General features: G+C 45.6%; 1 protein-coding gene across 4 annotated transcripts in view; it reads left to right on the top strand.

Moving 5' to 3' along the window:
• Positions 1-15,469, top strand: part of PCSK6 (proprotein convertase subtilisin/kexin type 6) — a 109,772-nt gene that overhangs the window by 68,707 nt on the left and 25,596 nt on the right. For all 4 annotated transcript variants that reach the window (XR_014519049.1, XM_083475030.1, XM_083475031.1 and 1 more), the window contains exons 12-13: positions 7,490-7,678; positions 12,221-12,357. Coding sequence is in view for 3 of the 4 variants with exons in the window: in XM_083475030.1 (XP_083331156.1) it covers positions 7,490-7,678; positions 12,221-12,357 (326 nt within the window). In the remaining variant the exon portion in view is untranslated. The remainder of the gene's footprint in view (positions 1-7,489; positions 7,679-12,220; positions 12,358-15,469) is intronic.

The raw sequence follows: 15,469 nt of genomic DNA, 5'->3' as shown, positions 1-15,469 counted from the left end.
CAATTTAGTATGCCCCACTAGTGCGTTTGCACAGTGTCGACCTTGCCCTTTTGAAGCCATCCGAGTTGGTGGCAGTGTCTGCTTTCTGTGGGATTTTGTTTCATAGTTCAATAATGTACTGCATGAAATAATTTCTTTACGTGTCCCAAATCTTCTGCTTTATTGCTTGTCTATGAGTTCCAGTGCTATGAGAGAGGGGAGAAAAAATACTTTATCTACCCATTTTCTGCACACCATGCATAATATTATCAATTTCTATCATACCACCTCTTGCTCGCCTTCTCTCTAAACTAAAAAGTTCGAAATGCTGCAGCTTTTCCCTCCCTCCCAGAAGATGTCAAGGGAGGGTAGGGAGCACGCCACACTGCAACATTTTGTTGCAGGGCCCACTTGTCAGTAATAAATCTCTCTCTCACACACAAAACAGGGTACGTTTTAGAATGGAAGTCCAATGAGTCTGAGAAACACTGGCAAGAGATGAAAAGCTATATCACCCCTGCTGTGGTTTAACAGGCTTCCTTGTGTGCTTTGGCTCATTTGCAGTGTTTATAATCACCCAGTCATGGAGTTGTCTGGAGTTTGTTAGTACAGTTTAATGTGTTTACTCCTTGTGAGGCTGCAATGACAGATCCATTCCTAGATCTCCTCCAGTATTTCTTCCCTTCACGCATTATGGTGGGTTTTTTTTACATTTCACCCCCCCCCCCTTTTAAAAGTTTGTTTGCTGCTGGTATAACTTGGTGTGGCTTCCATGTTGACAACTGTTTCTAATTACTGAACTGCATAACCTTTTTCTGAACCTTGAGGATGACTGGAAGTTGGTTCAGTTTGGCCTTGATCCCTCTCTTTCCCCTTCCACCCATTTTGGGGTGGGGATAGGTTACAGCATAAAACACACACACACAGAGAGAGAGAGAATTTATAAATATTGCCAAAAGGTTCTGATTTCTGTGATCCTGAGTGAGTGTTGCTTAAGTATACGTTCACAAGCTGTGGCAAGACTACAGAGCCAGTGTGATGTCATGGTTATGTCACAGCCCGTCCCAGTTAAGGAAGACATGTGTCTGATAATTAACACTTTATTGGCAAGAGAAACACTTCCAGCAGCTTCCATGGTGCTCTGGATACACATGCACACATGCTTCTAGTCTCTAGGTAGCCGGCCACAGGTCTGGGCCCCTTGGAGCAGTTGCAGCAACAGTGGGACCCCTCTCCTCCTCTGGGTTAGGTACCCTCCACTGACAGCTTGCCTGCCCACAACCTGAGGCTTCTCCTGCACAGAAGTCATCACTGCTGCTTAATGATAACAACAACAACAACAACAACAACAACAACATATGCCGCCCATCTTACTGAGTTGCCTCAGCCATTCAACAAAAAATAGTAAAAACATAACATCAAACACTAAAAACTTCCCTGAACAGGACTGCCTTCAGGTGTCTTTTAAAAATCACAGAGCTGTTTATCTGCTTGACATCTTCTGGGAGGGAGGGCACAACTACCAAAAAGGCTTGGTTCCTCTTTAAGCCCCTCCTGGTTCTAGGAGACATTGGGGTGGAGGAAGTGAGGAATCTACTGACCTGTCGCTCGTCCCTTTTACCTCCGCCTCAGACTGCCTTGACTCTCCCGCTCCCCTGGCTTCTCCCTTTTGGGTGGCATCACACCCCATAAATCACTGGTCCCCTCTCCTGGGTCACTCCCCTGATCCCCTGCCTCATCCACACTCTCTTCGGAGCCCTCCCCCCAATCTTTGAGAGGTTAGTGTTTCAGATGAAGAGTGGGAAGACCTGGCTTCAAATCCCACATCAGGTATGTAGCATACTAGGTGACTTTGGTCCAGTTACTGTCTACCTCACAAAGTTGTTGTGAGGATAAAATGAAGGGAAGACCCTGTAGGCTGCTGTGAAGAGAAATTAAAATGCAGTTAATTGAACCTCCAATAGGTGGAGGACCAATACCCATTTAATAATAATAATAGTTCATTAATAAAGCACCTAAAATTGTTTGGCACTGTATAAAAACTAAAACTAACACTGGCTCAGTCTACTGGTTATGGTCTAAAGCCAAAGTAGGGAACCTCTGGTTCTTCGGATGTTGTTGGACTACACCTCCCATCATCCCAAGGTAGGATGGCTGATGGTAAAAAATAATAATGATGATGGGATTTGTAGTCTAACAGCATCTAGTGGTAGAGGGACACAGTTTTCCCACCCTGATCTAAAGAAATACTTACTGTTTATTAGAATCCTGCTGTTCTGCTCAGAGCATCCAAACCAATGTTTAAAGCATAAATAGATACAATACACAACGAAATAAATGACAGAAAGTTGCATGTTGATAAATACAACTTTAAAAGTGGCCATCTCAGTCTAATAACAGCAAGCAAAATATAGTATAAATTAAAACAGCATTTTACACATTAGTGTTTGTAAACCTTATAACTGTGGATACATTAGCATCACTAAACTTACAGTATGTGTACATATAACACACATTATCTCAGTGATCATTACAACAACCCTGTAAAGTAGGTCAGGTTGGGCTTGAGATAGTGGTTTGCTTGTGTGTGTGTGTGTAGATGTGCAACTGGGTGTATATGTATATGACTTTGGCCCTGCCCACATTTGTCGTTCGTCCCACTCACTCTTGGTATGTGCCTCCTGGAAGGTTAACCGCATGGAGATGCAAGCCTTGGCTTGAAAGTTGTCCCCCACCCCTACAGTAACACATCTCCAGCTTGCCTTGTGTTGACTAAGGGCATCTGGAAACTGGTGTTTAACATTTGCTGGAATCTTACAGTCTGCAGCTGGTCAATGAGGATAACCTAATTTCCTATCCTCCTCCTCTCCATTTCTCCTACCCTGTGTCAGTATTTTCCCCTGTGGAGTGAGGTGGTTGAGGACTTGGGTCTGAGGCTTAATTCAAGCTGATACTCTCCAGTGGAACTTGTAAAAAGAGGATGGAGTTTATAGCCCAAGCAAGTAAAGGAAAAGGGAAAGGGACCTCTGACCATTAGGTCCAGTCGTGACCAACTCTGGGGTTGCGGCGCTCATCTAGCTTTATTGGCCGAGGGAGCCGGCGTAGAGCTTCTGGGTCATGTGGCCAGCATGACTAAGCCGCTTCTGGCAAACTAGAGCAGCACATGGAAACACCGTTTACCTTCCTGCCGGAGTGGTACCTATTTATCTACTTGCACTTTGACATGCTTTCAAAATGCTAGGTTGGCAGGAGCAGGGACTGAGCAATGGGAGCTCACCCTGTTGGGGGATTTGAACCGCTGACCTTCTGATCGGCACGTCCTAGGCTCTGTGGTTTAACCCACAGCGCCACCCGCGTCCCAGCCCAGGCAAGTAGCTGCTCAATAAGAGGCTGTCTGATTGCCATGATGATGATGATGATGATGATGATCATTCATTCCATCTCTATACCACTTTCTATTTTAAGGAGGGGAAATCCCAAAGCGGTTTACAACACATTAAAACTTCAAATAAAACAATCCAGAATAAAACAAATTCAAGCTTCAAAATATTTCAGATCCTTCTCTAAGTGACATTTTGCTTTCCCCACTCCTGGACCAGATCCCATTGACCCAGGTGTCTGATGAGCAGTCATCTTGGATGGATAAGCGTCTAGAAGCATGTTGAGTTAGGCCACCAGGGCGACTCCAGGCAGGTGTGGAGATGCCTTCATTGCATCCTCAGCCATAAGAATGAATGTTTCCTTTCACAAAGACTGGAGCAGGAGGAAACGGGCTTTGGGCTAGGATCTGGGAGGACTCCATGCCAGTTGTAGGTGGGGCCAAGAGCAAAACTGTGGAGCCATAGATTTGGAGCCATAGATACAGACAAATAAGAGGTTTCTGTGTACAGACGTCGTTCCATCCTCCATCTAGGCAAGGAAGAGGTGTTATCGCTGTTCCGGGAGACATTCCAGCCAGGCGAATGCAGTCAGTGAGAGTGCAGAGCAGGTTTGGTGAGGAGTGTAGCTTAGGGAGAATCCTGAGGGCCACACAGAGAGGCTTGCTATGGGGTATTCGGCCCCAAGATTCCCCACCCCACAGCAGGTTCACATAGAAAGAAGATTTTAGCTGAACTTTAGGAAGCATTCCTGATGGCACAAGTTGTTCAGCAGTGGACCAGACCACCTCGGAAGGTGGACTCTCTTTTGTTAGGGGACCGTGCAAGTCTCTGCTTAAAAACCTCTATCGGGAATCCTGTAGTAGCCGGCTCCCTGTATAGGCTGGGGGTTGGACTAGATGACATTGGAGAGACTCTTCCAACTTGATTATTTTAAGCATTACGAGCCAGACAGAATTCACTTTGTATGACATCCTAATGGTGAAGTACCGGTATATTGTTTTCCTGAGACTCCCTGAGGATAGATTCCATTATATTCATGGGGAATCTAGGTATTGTAGTGGCTAAATAGTAAGATGGATACATCAGGCAGAAGAGGTAGCTGTGTCGTTATGTCCCTCTCAAACACTTTTGTCTGGCTCTAGCAATCTGTTTTATTTATTTAAAAATCCTCTCCTCCCTTCCCCTCAAAGTTGTGATCTTGAGGTAACAGCAAGTCATAAGAACGGCAGGCATATAGCAGTAAGTTTGCCTGTAAATGGAAGAGAAAATCTAAAGATGTTAAAATGCTGTTCAGTGAAGTTAGTATTAAGAGCAAATAAAATGGGCTGTCAAAATAAAAATGTCTTAATCTGCTCTCAGAACAATGTAAGTATTACTGTTGCCCGCTTATCTTTGGTAAGGGTATTTCATGAATGAGGTGCCACCACTGAGTAGACCCTGTCTGTTTGCCACACCCTTAATCTCTCCAAATGCAGGCACTCAGAAGAGGGTCTCTGAAGCAGAACTTAATTTTTGGGGAGGCTCATTTGGGAGAAGACTGTTCTTTAGATGCTCTGGTTGACCAAAGCTGTCTTTTAAAATTGGTTCCTTGAACTAAGCCCAGAAACTTACTAGAAGCCAGCACAGATCTTTTAAGATGGGTGATAAATATTCAGATACAGTGTGCGCATGGGAGTTGTGATCTACACACAGAGAAATCTTCATTGTTCAGATGTCCCCATTCCTTTTAGCAAATGAGTCAACCTGTATAGCAGGTTATCAAAATAATCTTTGATCCTCCAGATGCTGTTGGACTCCAGTTCCCATCATCCCTAGCCAGGATGATAGGAGTTGTAGTTTGGCAACATTTGGAAGGCCACAGGTTCCCCATCCTTGCGTCACAGGCTTGTGCTTAAGCGCTCCGTTGTTCCAAAGGGAAGTCCATGCATTCAGGAACATATGGGGCTCCAGTTCTGGAGGTAAGCCCCGCTGACTTCAGTAGGAAATATTTCCACACAATTGACTGAGAATCTGGCTGAAAAACATTGCTTTCTTGGCCTTATGCGATTTGTCGGTGTTTGCGATCAGGACGCTAGAGCTGACGCTTGCTTAAACTGAAAGTCGGGAACATTTGGCCAAAACAGCTTCTTTAAATCAGTTCATGCTGCATGCAAATAATGTTTTGAAGTCCCCTTGTAAAAATCCTGTTCTCCCCGGGAAATGACATCACTGTTTATAGCTTTCATCGATTCTCCCTTTATGACTAAGGCAAAATAAAAGACCGGCGATGTAATCCCCACGAGTCTCTTCCACCATATGCTGAGAAGCGTCCCTAGAGCAAGTCTGGGGACTGGTGAGCAGCTTCCTCCCAATAAATTAGACATTAACAACATGCTCCAGACCCTGTGCTGGGAGTTGGTTCGTTGCTGGTGGGCGGTGACTGTGTAGGAGAGACGATGGTCTCTGAAAGCATGAAATCCTCAGCTGAACGAGATCCAAGACTGCTGTCGAGATTGGCTTCTCGCTTCAAGAAGGCTGTTAAGAGCAGTTGTAGGCTGACCCGATTTTTTCTTGTGAACTAAAGTGGCAGTACCAAGAACCAAGTCGTCAGCATCCCCACCTGACTAAGGTAGCATTCCCAGGGGCAGGCCAACATACAACTTGGTCTCATGGCACCAAATGCACCCCCTTTGCTGTAGCTAAGCAGGTCATGGTCTGGTCTGTGCTTGGATGGGAGACCACCAGGGAACGCTGCCTATGTGACCGTGAGTTCCCTGATGGAAGAACAACAGGATATATATGCACTTACTAAATAAATATAAACACGTTTTTAAAATCCTCTAGGCTGCAATACAAATTGTTATTGGAGCAGCATGTGGTGGAGTTTGGCTAACTACCAAAATGTGCTGGTCCCGTGGGTTACCCGAGAGGCGTGGTCCAAGTCCGGTCCGTAGTCAAAGGTGCAACGTGGAGGCAGTCCATAGTAGCTGAAGCTGGGTGCAAGGCAGGGAGTCGGGTGAAGTCAGGAGCAGGCAAGCAAGCAAGCAGAGAGCCAGGGCAGGTCAGGAGCTCTGGCAGAAAAGCAGGACAGGGTTCAGACAGGAACTATCAACCAACAATATTGCTCCCACAACTTGGGACTGGGGCTGGCCGGCTTTTATCTGCCCCGAGGCATAGGGCGGCCCCGATCCTCTGATGACTCTCCTCTCCTGGCCTGGAGGCGAGCACTCCTCCTGCGGGAACTTAGTTCCCTCTGCCCTGAGCCTCTGTAGCTCAGGAGAGGCTGGAGGGTTACCGGACCCAGAGACAACCTCTGCTTCTTCTGACGGGGCTGAGAGTGGAGCACCTGCAGGCAATGGGTCCTCCATCACCTCAGGAGCCAGAGCAGACTCAGCACCTGAGGACCCAGCACAGGTGAGGACCCTTCCGGCTCATGCCCCAGCCCCGGCTCAGCTGGTTCTGGAGGCAGGGAATACTGTGCAGGCTGGGATCCCTCAGGTTCAGCATCCGAGTCCAAATCCCAGGCCATCACACAAAATGTCTAAAGTGTTCCACTTTGACTTAGGGCAAGGCTGGGGAACCTGGGGCCCTCCCTTCCACATGTTTTTGGACTCCAATGCCCATGAGCCCCATCCATCATTGCTGGTAACCAAGGATGATGGGAGTTGTAGTTCAGTGTGATTTGGCAAGCGAGAACAAGTTCAGCTCCAGCTCAGAACGAATGCTGCAGGCTTCCTTGGCCAACGAAGGAAGAAAGGAAAGCATGGTCTGGATATTATAGCTGTTTTTCCAACAGAGAATTGGGAGGTAGAAAGAGAAACTGGCGAACCACCAGAGCTGGGTGCCACCTCTCTAATGCGCCTCGCCATGTATAAAAGAGCTGGAAAAGATAATAGAAAGGGGCTGTCTAAATGAATGAAGGCTTGGAGCCCATTTCATAGGCTGGGGATGGGCAAGCTGTAGCCTTTCTAGTGGACTCCTATGCCTATCAACCCCAGCTAGCATGGCCAGTAAGCAGGGATTATGGGCAATGCCATTCAGCAACATCTGGAGGGCCAAAGATTCCCCAGCCCTGATTTAGGGTGAACCTATTCTGCCAGGATTCTGGACTGCTGACCTCTGAAGGCTTCCCTTTATTTCCCGTTCTCTAGGTTCATCCCCACCAACAAGACGGTGCGGACGGCAACTCTAACTAACGCCTGTGTGGACCACCCTGACCATCACGTAGCCTATCTGGAGCACGTCATCGTGCGGGTTTCTATTGCACACCCGCGCCGGGGAGACCTGCAGATAAACCTCACCTCTCCCTCTGGTACGAAGTCCCAGCTCCTGGCTAGAAGGTAAGCCGTCACACAGATGCCCTATTGAGAGTTTGTAGCCCAGCTGCACTGAGGTTGAAAAGGCATTCTGGGTCTGCTCCTCATGAATGCCAGTAGGTGGTACAGGGTGAGGACAGCTTGGATTTTGCAGGTGGGATTGCAACTCTACTAGGCCTGCCCATTCATATGCCTATTTTTGGCATTAAATGGTATGGGTTGTATTTAGTTGGGGGGGGGGGGTTCTGAGAGGAGACCCATTGAAATTAATGGACCTAAGTTAGTCCTGGCCATTAATTTCAATGGGTCTACTCTGAGTAAAAGTTGGTTGACTGCAACCCTATGTAAATAAATAATATAAAAGCCTTCCCAAATTACTCAAAAATTTAATAAATATATTATTATTACATTTATACCCCACTTTTCCACCAAGGAGCCCAGGGTGGTTCTCTCCCTCGCCATTTTGTTCTTCACCCAGTGAGCTTCATGGCTGAATGCGCATTTGAACTCTGGTCTCCCGTCACGCTAACCACTACACCACACGGTCTTTCTGCAGTTTTATTTTTTTATGTTTTAATACTCTTTTCTTCATCTGTATTATGCACTGTATTCTTGTTATGTACTGAGTTGAATAGGATCCAAACTGCAGCAGTCTGATTGATCCTAGAACAATAGGATCCAAATTGCAGCAGTCTGATTGGTCCTAGAACAATAGGATTCAGAATGCAGCAGTCTGATTGGTCCTAGAACAATGCAGCAGTATGATTGGTTGGCAGGAACCACCCAATCATGCTCCAGATATAAGTGAATCCACAACCTGATTGGCTTACAGTAGAATTCCGGGATTAGCCAATCATGTGCAGCCCATTGTGTAAATAATGTATATAAAGCAGATACTTTGAGGGGACCTTCATTCATTCCTCCTCACCACTATGAGCTGAACAAAGAGCATGAAATCACTTTGCGACTCTGAGTATATTTCAATTCTGTTTCTGTATTTCATCTTTTATGCTGGTTTATTCTTTAGTGGTTTGCATTTTGTTGTCAAGCAGAGTTGTTTCAAGGTTAGAGATTGTGAGTTGGTTTCTGGGGGGAGTTCCTCAAAAAGCGGGGTAGACATTTTGCTCTTTAAAAATAAAGAACCAGGCAAAGGATTGAGAGGGAGGAGAGTGGAACGTGACCTACCCCAGCAAGACTGCAAGCCCATGAGCTTCTAAAAAAGACCTGGAGTGCGTGGGTTTATTTATTTCACTGAAAAGTATTTCTTAACATTAAAAAAAAAAAATTCTAAGCAATGTGCGATGACACAAAACACAAAAACAATTTAATTACAGTGAAAATATTTTTTTAAAAAACCACACAAGTTCCAGTCTTATGCAGGAAAAGCCTGTGCAAAAACAGCCTTATGAACAAAATGTGTTCTCTGGAAATCATTCGTTAGGTGAGCGTTTGCATAATGAGTAAACAATTTCTGTTCACAATAACAAGTCAACAATTTCCACTGATTCCTATTGATTCCTGGCCACAGAATCTGCAGTGTGTACAGTCATACCTCTGGTTGAAGTAGCTTCAGGTAAAGTATTTTCAGGTTGCGCTCCGCGGCGACCTGGAAGTAACGGAGCGCGTTACTTCCGGGTTTTGCTGCTCGTGCATGCGCAGGCGCTCAAAAGGATGTCACGCGCATGCGTGGAAGCGGCGAATCTCAAGACGCGCAGTCACGGGTTACGCTCTACTCAGGATTTGAATGGGGCTCCAGAATGGATCCCATTCACATCCAGAGGTACCACTGTACATGTAAGGAGCTTTGGGTGCTAATTCCTTGTGTTCTGATAAATGAATATTTGCGTAGTGAGCATTCGTAAAGCAGGACACGTCTGCCTTTAAAATTCAGAGGTTTCTACACACACACACACACCTCCATCTTCCATCTAAGCAAGCAAGAGGTGCCACAGTTCAAGAGCATCTTAGAGCCCTGCAAAGGCACTTGCTGGGCTGGTGAGGGGTGTGATGTTGAGGGAGGGACTTGGCCTGGAGAGAATCTTGAAGGCCAAATAGAGTCTCAAAGGGCCACTTGTGTGGCTCCCACATCCGATGTCCCTCACCCCTGCTGTATAGAGAGCAGGAAGCCAGGTGGTTGCTGGAAGATAGGCAAGGTAGCCATAAGGAGGTTGGGAACCAGTCAAAAACCAGGGAGAACCTCCCTCCTGACCCCTGGAGGACAACAGTAGAACTGCACCCTTTCTCCTCAAGGCTGAGGCTCTGGGGAAGAATCCCATGGCAGTTTCCTGGTGCCTCCAAGATCCGGTCCCCCCACCGAGGGCAATGTAATCAAGACCAGGTTGCACACTATGTCCACACTACACAATCATAGAATCATAGAATCATAGAGTTGGAAGAGACCACAAGGGCCATCGAGTCCAACCCCCTGCCAAGTAGGAAACACCATCAGAGCACTCCTGACATATGGTTGTCAAGCCTCTGCTTAAAGACCTGCAAAGAAGGAGACTCCACCACACTCCTTGGCAGCAAATTCCACTGTCGAACAGCTCTTACTGTCAGGAAGTTCTTCCTAATGTTTAGGTGGTTATAGGTAGCCACTGAAATCCACTGGCACTTGAGAGCTGGCGTTCATCATTTTACTGATACCTGCCCTCATTGGTCTCTACTTCCAGTTGGACCTGTTTTGCATATTTGCAACAGGCTTTTCGGCCATGCTGCTTTCTACTTTCTCCCCTCCTATTAGCACTAGGTGATTTGGAAACCAGAGAGCCAGTGGGAAACAGTGCATTTTCGGGGAATTGCATGTCCCTCTGCCAGCTGCAACTTCACGTACCGTGAACACGAGCAGGAGGCCGTTACTGTCCTTTTGGATTTTCTTTTATAAAGATGCTGACAGGGCTTGTGTTGCCAAGTCAGGGTCTGCTAATCCGGGAAAAGCAACTGATGCCCTCTAGATACAAGCTGCTCTATGGCAGCGGAGCTGAATCAAAACAGTTAAACATTCCAGGATGCATGCTGGCAGAAAGCAGCCGAGTGTGTCCAGAGACATGCATGCTGAAATAAGTGCTCGCCTAGATATCTTCTCCCACCCCACAACTCCTCCTCTCCAGTTTTTTATGGCAGATATTAATTCATTGTTCTGTCAATGTGTAAAAGGTTAAGGTAAAGGGACCCCTGACCATTAGGTCCAGTCGCGGATGACTCTGGGATTGTGGCGCTCATCTCGCTTTATTGGCCAAGGGAGCTGGCGTACAGCTTCCGGGTCATGTGGCCAGCATGACTAAGCCGGTTCTGGTGAACCAGAGCAGCGCACGGAAACACCGTTTACCTTCCCACCGGAGCGGTACCTATTTATCTACTTGCACTTCGTGCTTTCAAACTGCTAGGTTGACAGGAGCAGGGACCAAGCAACAGGAGCTCACCCCATTGCGGGGATTCGAACCGCCAACCTTCTGATCAGCAAGCCCTAGGCTTTGTGGTTTAACCCACAGTGCCACCCGCTGTTGAATGGTTTCTTTAAATGTAAAGGTTCATCATTGTTCCACCCGATGTGTATGTCTTTAAGGGGCCACAGCAAGGGCCAGAGCAAAATAACGAGACCCAGCTTTACAGCTGTGAAACATAGCAGGTGCTGCTGAGTTGTATTGATTAAGCTGTGTCAGCAATTGGGTGTAGTATATAAGGAGCAGCACCTGGCTCTCCCATTACCCTGGGGGATGGGTTGGTGGTTGGGTCATGTTTGATGTATTTAGTGTAAATGGAGTTTTTGTTTTTGTAATTAAAACCTTGTTTAAGTACTTTTTGAGTCCCTCTTTTAATGCATGGTCTCCCCAGCAAGCTCTCTGCAGCACTACCAAACTGCAAAAAGCCAACACCCGCATCCCTCTGTTGATGTGTAGATGTTCGCAAATAATTCCTATTCCTTTGGTGCCAAAAAGGAGAGTTTTCAGGGTCAATGGCAAAGTCGAATTTGGAGTTCTGTTCTTAGCTTTAGTATAAATGGGTAGAATCCAACCAGTCCTACTTAGAGTAGGCATGGGGAACAGGGTCGGATTTAGGGTTTGATGAGGCCCTAAGCTACTGAAGGTAATGGGGCCCTTTATATGTCCAGCTGTCCTTTGTCAACAACAAATTGTCGCTGTTTTTTGTGTTGAATATATGCTATATGGTAATTTATTGACCAGTCCATGCAGAATGTAGGCACCCTATATATAGATATGAGCAAACCAGTGATATTTTAGGGAGCAGGCTAGCAGGCGGGGCCCATTACTTACATCATAGGAGCCTACTCAACACAAAACACTGTTGCTGTATGTAGGTTTTATTTTATTTGTTTTTTATCTTATATTTTGGAAATGTACATCCAGTTTCCCCCCTTTAATTTTTTGGGGGGCTCCCAAGAGAGTGGGGCCCTAAGCCATAGCTTGTTTAGCTTATACGTAAATCCGGCACTGATGGCAAACCTTCAGCCTGTGAGCCTAAATTAGGTGGTTGAACTAGATAGCCCACCAGTTCTCTTTGCCACCTCTTGGTGTGACCTCTTGATGTCTGTCATCCTATTAACAGACAGCACGATGATTCTAGTAATGGTTTCAAGCACTGGGAGTTCATGACTGTCCACTGCTGGGGAGAAAGGGCTGCAGGAGAATGGACACTGGAAATCCAGGATAAGCCATACCACGTGCGAAACCCAGACATGCAAGGTAAGTGCCTCTGGATTGTGTCGTCTCTTGCGGCGAGAGGCCCAAATGTTTGGTGCAGGTGAGACATGTGACAGGCTGCCACCCTACAACTCCCTTCCCTCTTTTCTCACCCCACAGCCATGAAAACGTGAAAATCAGCACATAAAACTCAAGCTTCCCTGCAGTGTTTGCATTGGCAATGTAGGGATTTCTTTTAACGCCTCTTGCGTGCTGTTTTTAGCTCTGGACGGGGCTGTTCTGTAGGTTGCGTCATACGGTATAGATCTATATTTATTTCTCGCCGACTGAAGCTTTGCAGTGTTACAGAGAGATGACATATTAACAAGTGACGGTGTGTGTTTTTGTGCTTGGTACGCAGGCCTCTTCATTCCTTAGGAGTCGCTCCTTCTCCCTCTCCAAGATTTCTGGCCCCTAGTCTCTCCCCCAACCCCCAACCCATCCTGCTCCCGGTTAGAGTCATGAATGGTGTTCAGAAACATTTCCCCCCTGTTAATACAAGAGGAGACAGTGTTCTCAGGAACTGGCTGCAGTTTGGGCAAAACAGCATGAAATACCTCTGATACAAATGCCATTAAAAGGCCTCAAGTTGACTTTTAAACACTGAACAACGCATGTCAGGAGTCTGTGCCTTTACAGCAGGGTGTAAAGGGCTGGCGTAAGGACAGGATTCTTGTCCTTTTCTTTCCTTGGTGTGATTCTGGGTCTCCAAGCCTTGGCAGTGAAATAAAGGGGCACAATTTCCTCTCCCCCCCCCCCATGTGACCTTTGCTATAATTTTCCATTGAGGCTCTCACAGTTGACATACCAGCTTTGGCTTAGCTTTGTCGAAGGGCTGAGAATATTCAGGTTATTTGGGTGTAGAAATAAATGGCAGTGCTGCAGAGGGGAATATTGCCACCTGGACAAAGATGGGAGTCTTTGTCAACGTTTGGACACCAGGCACCATTTTGAATCAAGATGGCGGTCCAAAACGTGACTTCACCCTTCTTTTGGCTTAGATTCTGCTGCTTCTGGATATATCCTTGCCAAACTTTGCATGAGGGTTTCCAAAGTAGGGTGCAATGGTTTTCTTTGATGCTTGGGTGCTGGGTGCCATTTTAAATCAAGATGGCAGACCAAAACACGACTTTGGCCTGATTTGGCCTGATTCTCAACCCGACAGTTCAAAATGCACAAATTATGCTATTCATTTTAAAAACACAATTTTTTTTTGGTTTATTCAAATTCCTGGGCTGCTCCTGGCACTCCCTGCCACTTGTAAATAAGTGGGAGAATTGTTATTATTATTGATCATTGCTTTATCACTCTCCTCCTAAACCACCATCTGAAGGCAATTTGCACATCATATAATTTTAAAAAGTTAAACACAGAAAAACAACGCACACATTTAGAACAAAACAGATGTGAAACTAAAAGACTAACATGGGGCAGAAGCTCCCTGTGATGTTCAAATGTGTGCCCCTCACGCTTTCCATGACATTTTGGGATTCCATAACATAAATTTGATGGATTGAAAGTCATGATCATGTGAGAAGTCGGTAAAAATAAGATTTAAGTTTTAAGTTTTTAAGGTTTTCTATAAGATAAGATGAAAATAGATCAAGCTAATGTAATGACAGAATACTATGAAATATGGAAAGGATTTGCTGCATAATTATTAACCAGGATACAAAAAAAGGGAGGAGGAGGAGGTCATAGAAAGAAGGTAATGAGAGTTGAGGATTTGAGAATGATGGATTTATTTTTGTTTGTTTGCAGTGTATTTTTGTTTTTTGAATTTGTATTGTTGGATGTGGTTTGTTTTTTCTTTGTTTTTTCTATTTTCTTTTTCTGCTTTGTTTTTTCTTTGTAATTTCAAAAATTTTCAATAAATATATATATAAAAAAAAAATGAAAGCCATGATCATCTTGCACCCAACAGTGTTACATTTCTGCACTCGGTTTAAGCAAATCAGTGCAACGTAGTCTGTTTAATGCTGCACAGGCATGTTAAATGTGCCTGCTTTGCTGCTCTTCAATATTTACATTTTGTCGATCTGGAATGTGATGTTCCACCACCAAGAAGCACTCTGGAAGCAGGAGGACAGGTCTGGGCCAGGGCTGTAGCTCAGTGGTGGAGCATGCTTTGCATGCAGGAAGGTTTAGTCTCCAGAATCCCTAGGGTGGGCTGGGAGAGCTCCCCGTCTCCTAGTCTGCATTGCTGCGCCGGCTGCAAAGAAGTGGGGTTGCACCAGGGACACACAACACACATTCTCTTCCAGCCACCTGTGGCCCTTCCCCAAGCATCTACCTGCTAGACTTGGAATGGTCCCAATCCAAGATCTTGGAGAATTGTTGCCGGCCAGTGTGGACCATATTGAGCTAGTTGGAACAATCGTCTTACCTTTGTGTAAGGCGGCTTTCTTTGGAAAAGCGACAGCCAATGGGGCAGATATGAGCCCCTTAAAGGAAAGGAGAGATAAATGGCGTACCTGCAACTTAAGTTATGTTCTGGGGATCATGCCTAAAGCCAAAATTGTGCATAGTCAAAATACATTGAGTGCAATGGTGGGTGGGATTGCCGAAGTCATTTTTTCCAGATGCCTGCCCTCTTTTCTCCTCCTTTTTAATTTTTTTAAATTATTCTGCCTGAATGTGCGTAAGTTGCAGGCTTACTGTAAATAAATAAAATAAATATAATAATAATAATAATAATAATAATAATAATAATAATAATAATGTGCTCGTTGTGGGTGCTGCTTATGATCGCTGCACCCACTGGGAATGAGTTACTGCAGCTTCTTTTCTGAACGCCTCCCAACATATATTAACCACGGGAAGCAGCAATAAATCCCTGAGAACAGATTCCTCCTCATGCCCTTCCTGGAGCTCTTTAGAGCAAATTTGTTCTGGGCTCAGGTGGATTACTTCTAATGCCCTTGATATTTGTTTTGTTTTTTATAAAACCCTCAAAGCCCACCCCATTCCCGAGCTTTTATTGGAAAGGCAGCCCCCCCTTCCCCCCCTTTTGCTTCTGTGATACCATTGCAGCACAATCCTAACCATGTCTACTCAGAAGGTAAGTGGAGTTAGGATTGCGGACTTGAATCAGGCTGGTTGATACGTTTTAGGT

This window comes from Podarcis liolepis (assembly GCF_965112155.1).
Source record: "Podarcis liolepis genome assembly, chromosome: 14".
NCBI lineage: Eukaryota > Metazoa > Chordata > Lepidosauria > Squamata > Lacertidae > Podarcis > Podarcis liolepis.
The sequence above is the reverse complement of the archived record's forward strand: the minus strand, read 5'-3'. Positions and strand labels throughout refer to the sequence as shown.